General features: G+C 38.1%; 1 protein-coding gene across 1 annotated transcript in view; it reads left to right on the top strand.

The window, feature by feature from the left end:
• Nucleotides 1-11422, top strand: part of LOC121523525 (fibrocystin-L-like) — a 66098-nt gene that overhangs the window by 6522 nt on the left and 48154 nt on the right. The window contains exons 12-22 of the mRNA XM_041808444.1: nt 1148-1237; nt 3879-4144; nt 4288-4373; nt 4482-4641; nt 6716-6851; nt 8008-8151; nt 8263-8417; nt 8560-8667; nt 8884-9033; nt 10950-11074; nt 11160-11323. Coding sequence (XP_041664378.1) covers nt 1148-1237; nt 3879-4144; nt 4288-4373; nt 4482-4641; nt 6716-6851; nt 8008-8151; nt 8263-8417; nt 8560-8667; nt 8884-9033; nt 10950-11074; nt 11160-11323 — 1584 coding nt within the window. The remainder of the gene's footprint in view (nt 1-1147; nt 1238-3878; nt 4145-4287; nt 4374-4481; nt 4642-6715; nt 6852-8007; nt 8152-8262; nt 8418-8559; nt 8668-8883; nt 9034-10949; nt 11075-11159; nt 11324-11422) is intronic.

The raw sequence follows: 11422 nt of genomic DNA, 5'->3' as shown, positions 1-11422 counted from the left end.
TCAAGTCATGCAAAGGTGTTAATCCTTTTCAAAGCTGAAGAATGTGCGTGTACCTTACAACCCAGCAAACAAAAGAAAACTTTAGAGTTGTTTCACGAGAAAGGAAAGAATCTTTTGGCGCTTAGAGACACAGCAGACCATGAAAAGAACAAGCTGTTGTCTAAGGCAAGACACCATAGATCATTTCAGTTGTTTTAGACTTTTGGTTACCGTCTGATAAATGGTAAGTTCAGGTTAAGCTGATCTTGTTTGATTTATTTAGCATTATTATCAAATGTTGAAAAAATCTCAGGGCACATTTAACACTAAGTTGTCATTATTTGATTATAAAATAATGATCATATGAATAAAATGTATTTGTAGAGTACCTCAAAAAACATTAGAGCATTCAAGTATTAAGAATAACTTTATTGAAATTGTCAGTCTTTATGCTGATGATCTTGTTTGCCTTTATAGTTCAAGTTCATCAGTATAAATTTAAGCCTTTTCTGTAACCAGACAAAATCTGTCATCCTTGGCCTGACACCTTTTTTGTTCTTTTTTTAAAAATCAGTTCAACATTGAAGCCACCACTAGCCAGATGAAGTCAAAAGAAGCATAGCATGTTATTTTTGCATTAAACAAACTATATATATATATATATACATATATATATATATATATATTGTATTAGCCTGTGAAAAATGTCTTTGCTCTAAGTCATTTGAAATTTCATAAAAATAAAAAAACATTTAGTCCTGTCCACTTATGTCTCACTTATGTTTAATTTTTGACTGTTTGCTGTGCAAAAAGTTGTACTGTTTCTTAGTTCATGTCTTCAAAATCTTAAATTTGATTTTTTTAAGTATGAATGTTACCATGGTAAAGAGCCACTCTTTATAATTAGAAATAAGTTATAATTCTTGGTGATGTAGATAAATAACTTAAACAAATGGAGAAATTGAACCAAAGTAAATATGTTTGATCATTTTTTTAGAGATGCCTACATTCAATTAAATATCTAACCTCAAAAATGCAAAATGAGCCATTTACAAACCCAATCTCATGTCAGCTTAACAAACCCCTAAGACAAGATGAGTAAATATTCACATTGCTTTGCCAGTTTTTTGTTTTAGTGGAAAGTTACTGACACTCAGTTTCTTCCCAGGCTTGCCGTGTGAGATCAAGAATGTGTTCGATGACAGAATTTTGTGCAGAACCGCCATGCATGAGATGAACAATATGACAGTGCACCCAGGTAAGAACTGAATATGCTACTTCTTCTTTTGTCCTTTTGTTTGAAGCAACTGAAGCATGTCTCGATCCATCCTGTTGCTTTATTTTTGTGCCCTGTCAGATCAGTTTACCTCTTCATCACAGCAAGAATTCAAAGCATCCCTCTTACTTGTGAACAAAACTGTTGACTTAAAGATGATGGACTTGTGTCATCACTTATCACAGTGCAACAAAGCTTAGGGACTTTGATGTGCTTTGTGTGCTGTCACAAGATAAGCTGTTATCTGATTGACATGCTGGTGATTTTACGTCAAGCACGCACCCTTGCCCAGAGTTGATCACAACAGCAGGTACAGATTTGTAGCTCAGCAGATATAGTTTTTTTAAACAGCATTAAATATAGACAAGTCTTGATATCATATCTGATCCACTGTTGTTTATTTGAGGTCAGCAGTATGCAAACAAAGTGCTGATGTAAATGAGAGATGTGGAAATATCAACAAATAAATGATTAAACTTACCATGATCAAAACTCATGCATTCAAAATAAAATGCTAAAAATGTTTCACAAATGAAAATAGAATGGTAAATGTATGAAGTGGTATGGTTTTTATTTAGTTAATTTGAAGAAAATTGTGATTTAAAGAAAAAAGTAATCATGTTAATTGTCTTCAAAAAGAACAGACAGGGATACATCTAAGAAGATGCTGCAGATCAGGAGACTGTGACACTGATTTTGTCATAATGGTCAAAGTTGCTAGGTTTGAGTGAAAAAAGAAGAGTAACAGCTGATCAGAATTAGCCTTAAAAAGCCCAAAAGCTGATAAAAACCAACCATAAATGACCAGGATATGCCAGCACTGAAAGCAGTCTTCCTTACACGGTTGTTTAATATATTTCTTTAATTGTTTAAGATATAAAATGGGCTACTAAGCACAACATTTAAAATATAAACTACCAAAAAAATATGGGAGCATTTACAGAATGTCAGTCAGCCTATAAAAAACAATATTAAATATGAATCAGTAAAGAATTTACGCTGTAATAATTAATTCAGCAAGATCCCATGTTTACCTTTGATATCCCCCTATTTTTTAGCAATATGACTTTGTTAATGTGTTGAAGGATTCACCAAAGCACTACAGTTTACCTGACTGGTCTAAAAAGAGGAAAATACTTACAAAAAGTATCAGCAGATATGAGTTGAGACTGATAGGCTGTGTAGAGTGTGGCTAACATTAGCTTCTAGCTCTGCCAAACTTCATTCCTCTTTGCAGATAAATATTGGGCTTTGTGGCCTCTTTTCACCTTGGTTGGGTATTTAAACAGAGAACAACCCTTGATAGACTACATACCACTTTATTTCCATTTTCTAGTTTAAAAATGGTTACTGCACTGTTCCTCAACAAGCTAACTGCTAAGCTTCTCATATTTATGCCTGCCAAACTGTTGGGGGGAAAGCTCTGACAGGAAGGTAGCGACATCACTAACTGACGCTTCAGGGGCTACTAGTGGTGGTAGGCTACATAAAGTTTTTAAGAAGCATTTGACTGGGATTTCAGGCCCATCTTTAAAAAATTATCTGTAATTATTTTAACCGACTCGTCAATCTTGCAAAAGCTAAACTGATAACAGAATTAAACAGTTTCCACTGTACACATCCCTATTAAAAGTTACCCATTTCCTTGGGAAAACCACAGCACTGGCAAAACTCGCTGCCTTTTGGCTCTCTGGAAACATTCTGCAGTTTTCAAACAGCAGTGGAAATCCAGAACCTGTTCCAGTTGAGAACTGGTTCCAATTGGTTAAATCCATCAACATCATATACAATTAAAATTAACAGTTCCCTCATCAATGCCTTACTTACACACACACACACACACACACATATATATATATACAATATATATATATATATATATATATATATATGGATCCTATCAATATAGTTGATTAGCTGTGATTAATTAAAGATGACTCCTATAATTAATTACATCATTTTTTTCAATTGTCTGACGGCACTAATTTTTGAAAACATAAAATGTTTTCTACATGATGCTATTTTTGTAACTTTTGCCTTAAAATGGCTACATTTTTTGATCAAATTGCACAACTTTTCACTTTTGCCTTTGTGTTTCCATCTGATTTTCCATCTTCTGTTTTTTCAAATTGCAACAATTTTCCTAAAAACAACCCAATGTCAATCAACTTACTTTATCAGTCATTACTCAATTTTTCATTTCTATTGCATTCTTATCTGTCCATTTTTCCTTAACTGCCTTTTATCTTTTAATCCTTTATTTAATTATTGCTTTCACCCACAAGACATCAACAGTAGATTCTGCAAACGAACAAGTCATCAGTTGAAGTTTTGGGTTATGCTGTAAATGTCATTCAGTGATAAATTATGTGTGCCAATTTTGTAAGCTACCTCGTTGTTGTTGTTTTTTCTATCCCTCTTCATATGTTAACTTTTTATTGTTATTCTGTTGTATATATTTATTCATGCAAAACTGTCAGCAAGTTCTGACATTCTAGCCACTGGAACTGGCGGAAGTTTCCATTAAAATTACTGGATTTACCATGGTTCTTCTGCTGGTACACATTGACCATACCAGCTCTAATTTTAAAAACTTAACCTTTTGTATCTATTTTAATCCCAGGTGGAAGAGGTTTGAAGATGGAAGTGTGGAACGACACAAGGCCCAGTTCTTTGTCTGACATATCTGACCTCAGTAAAAACACAACAAAGTACTGGACCAAGTGGGTCTCTGAAATGCCCCAGCTGTTTGAGAAAGATGATGATTATTTCGTCACATTAACCAGTGGCTTCTTCGCCCCTCAATCCACCTGTAACTACAAGTTCACCATCGACTGTGACGATAGATGCGAGCTCTACCTCAGCAACACCACCTATCCTGAAGATAAGGTACAGAGAGTGTAAACCTCAAAACATTTTACCTGTTGTGAATCATGTTTACATTTAAGACATGCACTGTATGGGCTAGGAAATTATGTTGTATGCGTAGTTTTCTGATTTAAGCAAGTTTTTGATTAAAACCTCTTCTTCAGGTTAAGGCTACATCCCAGCCTTATTATGTCCATACACCGCAGCTTTCACAAACATCTGAGGAGTTTTTTATGGAGGAAGGAAAACAGTACGTACAGGGCTGTACCTCAAATCAACTTCTGGACACTCCCACATCTTTAATTCATGGTGTGCTGTATGAACTATAGCTTTAAACTGGTTCCTATGCTTTTTACAGCTACTACATGGAAATGTTGCTACAGGAGTATGCTGGTGCTGCTGATGTAAACCTTGGCTTGTTCTGTAATGAAAGTGCCTTTACAAAAAGCCAGACGGATGATGCTGAAAATGAGATGCAGAGCATTGTGGCTGATTACGACACGTATGATGAGTCCCAGGTATGTATTTGTTTACCTGCTGCTTATCTGTAGCTGCTATGCAGTAATCACTCAGTACATTCACTACAGTTAGAAGTGGCATGATTATTAGTCTGACTAAAACTGGGCTTTCATATTGCGTCTATACTAAATCAAATTTTCGGATTGACACACGTGGGTAATGGGGTCAGAGATTTCCTCTTGCATGTACATTTCAGTCTGACCAAACTGGCTGAGGTGTTGCTCCGCAGTCTCCATCCTGGGCTTTAACACAGAAGTCAAATGGCATAAATGCACAGCATAAGTAGGCCCACCCCTGCCTATATGCAGACTATGCATACAGCATAGGGCCTCATCATCGGGGGGGCTCACTTTGAGCATTTTTTTCTTCTCTCTCTCTGCACATCAGTCCGGTTTTTGCATGATAAATATGAGCCACTTAATGTCTATACAACGCTGACCAAACACAGACTTTACCTGGCCATCATATTGGTAAATTAACCCTAAAGACATCTATTTTTGGAGATCAGTGCCATCTGTGATCAATTACGTACGCACAAGTATTTCCGGTAGCTGTTGATCAGGCCTGGACAGGAGTTGATCAGGAGCAAGTTTAGACCATTCTTCCTTACAGAACTGCTTCAACTCACCCATGCTCTTAGGATGTCTGGTGTGAACAGCTTACTTGAGGTCATCCCACAGCATCTCTATTGGATTCAGGTCTTGGCTCTGACTGGGCCACTCCAAAATGTGGATTTTCTGTTTTTGAAGCCATGCTTTCGTAGATTTACAGCAAAGCAGCCTCAAATCATGATGCTCCCTCTACAGAGCTTCACTGTGAGAATGATGTTGTCAAGTTGGTACGCCACACCCTTTTCAAATCATATGAAGTGTGATATGTTCTTCCCAAACAATTCAACCGTATTTTCATTGGTTCACTTAAACATGCCCGCGGCATGTCCCCAAACATTAATGAGTTACTGTGGCATGCTTGGAGGTGGGTAGGGTGCGCTTGGGGCCTGCTCCAGAGCATGGCCATTCTGGATGTGGCTTGGTTTAGCCCGACGCAGCCAAACTGGGGGTGGCAGAGTGATTAACATGGCTTGGTTTGGACCTCTACAGGCAAAAATCAAAATGAAAAAGCCTCAAATGGCAACCCATGAAGTGATTAGCTCAGATATATCTATAGCCACTGTGGACAGGATTTCTTTATCAAAGGAGAGCAACGAACCAAACTGAAAGCTTCTCCTGGTGCAAAGATGTTTCTCTTCCCCTGATTGGCTCGGCATGAGCTTGTTTCTCCAAGTGACTCCACTGATAGAAAACATAAAAAAGCCAACTGTTGAGGTAGTTTACTCCCCAGTGTGACACATGTCCACATTATCATATGATATATCACTCTTACTGCTCTGTAATTGGCCCATAGCAGGACCTCTCCAGGGAAGTCACTGATCCCAGCCCTGAGCTTCTCAGATAGAGCATGTCTGTTTGTCTGCATTGATATTTGTTTAATTTGAATAAAAGTACTTTTTTATTGCTTATGAGTCAGCGCCTTTTTTAAACAATTGTACAAAAGAAAAACTTTCTTTAACTTTAATTTCAGACTTGCTGCTAATTCTGCACAGTCTCACAGCTTATAGATTTTGAATAGCTATTGGACGTGAGGATCAGGAGTTTTCTTACTACCAGAAACAGAAACAGTACTTGAAGTTCTCTTTCATTACAAGCTTTAGGCTGAAATAGCTTTTTATGCGCTATAAACTCAACCATAAATATTTAAACATTGTTAAAAGCAACTTAGGATAGTTTCTGCTGGCCCTCTAGTAAGTTAGCTGGAAAGCCCTTGCTTAGGCTGTTTGTTGTTTTCAGTCATATTTTTGGAGGCAGAGATGCCTAAATCTTGAGTCTTTGTGATCCAGCAAGATGAAGACCCAATTAAAAGAAAAGCATTTTGATTGTGTTTTTTTTTTTCAACTAGAAAACTGTTGCAGAGTCAGCATAATGATTGTTACCAATGTAGGTATGAAATGTCATTTTGGTGAACAGGAGAAATAACAAAACAAAGTTCTTTATTTTAAGTCTTATTGTTACCCAGGTCCTTACCTTTGACTCTTGGCCAAGCAATGCTGTGGCAGTCAAAGAGGTCCAGAAGATTACTGTCAACAGCAGCTGTGCCAGCCACCTATGTGGAAACACCTACTTCAGCATTAGCTACGGAGAAGCAACAACTGGTAAGGCGTTACTACCAGTGACAGTATAAAGAATGGACAGCGAAACCACTCACTTGAAGTGAAGCCATAAGTTTTGAGTTCTCCCTGCTGACTGGCTGCAGTATAAGGGATGGAGCAGAAACAAAAATCAACGAAAAACATTAACTGAGACAGAGCAGTTCTGATGTTATTTGACTATCTGGATTTTTTTAATGAAAAATAGCAGTGTGGACCTCACACAGTACAAAACATGTTTCAAATCAAAGAGACAAGACAAAGCAAGCATGTTTGAAAATAGTTTCATAGACTTTTGACCCTGCTCTTTCAGTGAGATGGTTTTTTTGATAGTAGAGTAGAATTGACCAATCAAATGTCCCCTCTTAGTGGGTGGCTATTGTTATCTCTAAATTTTGGGACAGATTCTGCCAAGTATAAGGCACATGAATCAAAACATTGTCTGAAGTTGGGCATATAAGTTAACCAGCTGTCTCCCTTGAACAGAGCCGTAAGGCACATTTACCTAAGGACAGTGCGGTACATTTTTAACGGTGTTATTTTCTGGATTAACTTTCAAGGGAAAGTTGGAGTCATTCTGTAAATATAGACTTATATATGAGCCTAATTTCAAGCAGAAAACTGATGCTTTTAGAGACATTTTAACTTCAGGATTTAAAATGTAAACATAAAGAGCTATAGGTGGAAGTTTTGTCATCATTTTTAATATTATACATCATAAGCTACAAGCAGTTTAAGAGGTTTTGCAAGAGGTACCAGAGGCCAGGACCAGAGGCTAAGTCTATATGGGAGTCCTTGGCATGGCAAAGTTTGGGAATACTTTAGTTAGAGGTTTGTTTTTGTTGGTCTAATCCTTCTGATGTAAATACTGTGGCTCTTCCAGCCAATCCTTGTCGCAACAACTCTGGCTCCAAATATTTAAATGTCAGCAGGTTACTATATTTTGGATTCACATTTGTACAATGGGAGAAAACAAAATGTTCTTATTTATACATATAAATTTTTCTGAGAAATTCATTAAAACAAAGTAATTATCAATAGTATTATAGCTACACCTGTTTGGTAGCCACAATAAGAAGATCAATATTCCTTTGAATGCACTAGAACAAGTGAAAAGTGTTCAGCTGATATTTACTAATATGTACTGTTTTTGGGGTTTTAGGTCCCATTCCTGTCACTGCCTCATCAGATATGATGGAAGCGCACATCAACAACCTATACCCAATCAAACCTGACACAGTCCAGGTCACCAAACAGGATGATGATGAAGGGTCTCACTTCATCGTTACATTCAATTCTGGAAGAGGTATGAAAAGACAGAAGAGCAGCTATATTTATCAAAAGGTGGCAAAAATGACTCCTAAATCAAGTGAAGATACATAAATACATTTATTTAAAGTCTTTCATGTGATTGCAGGGGATTTCAATCTACTTCATGGTGAGCCTTACAGTTCTGACACAAGTGTCGTTACTACTGAGGTTACTAAGGGGAGAAGTAACATGGAGACCTTCACTGTGTGCTGGAATGGAATCTCTACAAAACCAATTCCCTACAATACGACTGTAACTGAGGTCTGTTCTGAAAAAATGCCGTAGCTTTAGTCAGTGACTTCTTCAATCTATTTTTTTGAAAGGGTTGTACATAAAGCTGCCTGTGCTGGAAATAAAAGTACAAATAACATCGAAATGAAAGCATGTTTGATTTCATGGACAGGTGCAGTCAGCTATTGAGGATCTGATGAAAGCTGAGTGCCCCGGGGAGATCTTGACAACTGAAGGGTCTGATGTGATGTTCTTCAGTGATTATGAAACGGAAAACTCTGTAAGTTAACACTGATTGGACTGGTTATTTCAGATGCTCTTGTAGAGAGGTTTGACAGGCTCATGTGCTTTAAGTTAACTGCTTGAAATACTAACTACAAAAAAATCCTCACTTGCTTCAGTTGAACTGTTTTGCATCAGAATTATCTGGATGAGCTTGACTTAAGAGCTTCCAGTTCAGGGTCCTCATAGCTTTTCCATTTCTTATTGTTACCAGAATGAAGGGGATGAGAGAGGGACTCGAGTGAAAATGGGATTCTGTGGCCAGTGGTCACTGAAGAACCCTAAAGTTCTTATTAAGGACAGTTTCCCCAAAGAGTCTGGCGGCAGCAAGTATGGAGAAGTTCCATTGGACAAGTATCCTATGGTAAACAAAACACTACTTTATCTATTGGTTTGTGTGTGTGTGTGTGTGGGTGTGGGTGGGTGTGTGGGTGGGTGTGTGTGTGTGTGTGCATTTTAACGTATACAGGATATAGACAGAGGTACTGTAGATGGGGCATGCCCTGCTTACAACATTGTTTTAATGCTTCATATTTTTATTTTATTAGTAATGGTGTATATTGTTATTTATTAGTTGTTGTAGTAGTATTTGGGAAAGGGAAATGTGTGAAAGTGTTACAACTACAGGGGTATTAACTGTCCTAGTGCCAGGCAAGGTCCTTGTACTGACTCTGCCTAACAAGATCTGTGATCCATTCCAACACCAGCAGCCTAATCAGTTTGGCTTTACACCTAAACAAGATAGACCACATCCTTCAGGAATCAACAGAGGGTTGCTTATAGCCAATGTCGACTTCCTGAAGGCATTCCACTTGGTGAGCAGGCTTGGTGAGCAGGGATGTCCTCTGGAAGTTTCTGCAGCTTTGTGGGTTCCCAAGTTCACTCATCCAGATGATATCTGCCCTATATTCTGGTACAGAGTGCTGTGAAGTGTGGTGGCACCATCCCTGACTTCTTCCCAGTTGACTCTAATATCTGAGCATGCGGACGGAAGTCGGTCTTTCAGGTCTTGGTCCTACTGGTCTTAGAATAATCTTGTTAGGCCTGGACACTGGCTGATGGCCAGAGGCGCTGGCTGGACTTTTTTGTGATGACTTATTTGCTGCGCATTTTTGGGTATCGTTGGCAAGACTGTGTTTCTGATGCTGATGTACTTAAGAGAGTGGGGATGGGAAAGGTCAGCTGCCTGATATACTGTGCTTGGGGGCCTTCCTGGGCCTGATCTAGATGGGGCATGAGCCTGGGGGATTGCCACCTGAGATGTTCTCAAACTTGACCTAATCTGTAGTAGTAGTAATATTAATGCAATAGTGATTCTACGACTGATCTAAGTTAAAGAAATGAATTACCATGGATCAAACTTTTTTCTAGTGCACCTTTCTCCTATGTTTTACGCTAAAAAGACTTCTCCTTAAACTACAAGGACTGATCTATACACCTTTTGCATGTGACATCCCACAATTTCTCCATGAACAGCAAAAGGGCCATCTTACTAAATGGATACCAGTACTAAATGAATACTCTTGCCAACAAAATTCCTGCATTGATTTTTGCAGTGTACATTTTGTTGAAAAGTTGGTAACAGATTCCTACAAATCATTTTATGAAGATTTAAACACAGCATCTTACTTAGCAGCGTCTTATTTATAACAGAAGCACTAGCAAACACCGGTGTAACGGTTTAATATGTGACCCTGTTAACTGGTGGCTTCATTAACTCACTGTTGAGATATGTGGTGAAATCCTTGATGAAAGGAGCAGATTAAAGTTTATCTATTGTTGGAAACTTGTTGGTCGGTACTCTGTCTGTAATCAGCTGACCTCAGTAATAGGTGATTGGTGATCAGTATTGGCTGCAAGGAACATCTGGGCATCCCCAGATTCAGTCATAAAAGTGGTAGAAACTAGGGCTGAACAAGATATAGATTTTCTCTGTTAAGTCCTGTTTGTATTTTGGAACAATTTATGAAGTAAAAATCTATATTATTTTTTTAACTCGCTTTGTGGCTCCCATTAGGCTCTTATGGTCCTCACCTTCTCTGTTCATTTACTTCATAGACACACACACAACAACATAGCGGCCAGTGTAAAAAAGCGTGTTACCAAAAAAATCGTCATATAGAGTTCAGGGATAAACAACTCATGAAGTAGGTCTAAGAATTTTTAGGTAGTATGGCCTAGCCCTGGTAGAACCTTTAACCAGTTGTCTCTATAAGATATCTGCTCTTGGAATTACTCTTTAATCCTGCCGTGTAATATTTTTCATCCTTGTACTTTCAGCTGTGCTTTGCATACAAGGGAACTTTGAAGAATGAAGTAGGAGTAAGATTTACCTACATCGACAGCCAAGGCCAAACCAAGACAGAGACGGCAAAGCTCATCAGGCTGTTCAATAAAGGAGACAAGTCAGTTAAAGCCATGAAAATGTTACACATTTGCAAGTTTATTTAGAAAAAACTGTAGCATTTAAACATAATTGTGCCCTGACAGATGGAGTTACCAATGTATGGACTTGGCCGAATCCCTGCGGGTGGAATACACTGGAAATGGTTTTAAACTGCAGGAGTTTTACCTCTACAGAGACGACTCTGGTGCAGACTTCTATGTGGATGTCACTCACTTGGGAAAGAGAGCTCCCACGGCAGATATGAATGGTACAAAGCTTGATGGTTTTGGGATTGTCAAACCAGCTTTTTGAGAGCTTTTCTGTTTTATTTCAACAAGAAACATTACAGAGCTTTTGAATGCTTTTC

Source organism: Cheilinus undulatus, linkage group 16 (assembly GCF_018320785.1).
Source record: "Cheilinus undulatus linkage group 16, ASM1832078v1, whole genome shotgun sequence".
Taxonomy (NCBI): domain Eukaryota; kingdom Metazoa; phylum Chordata; class Actinopteri; order Labriformes; family Labridae; genus Cheilinus; species Cheilinus undulatus.
Note: the sequence above shows the minus strand (reverse complement) of the source record. Positions and strands in the feature narration are given on the sequence as shown.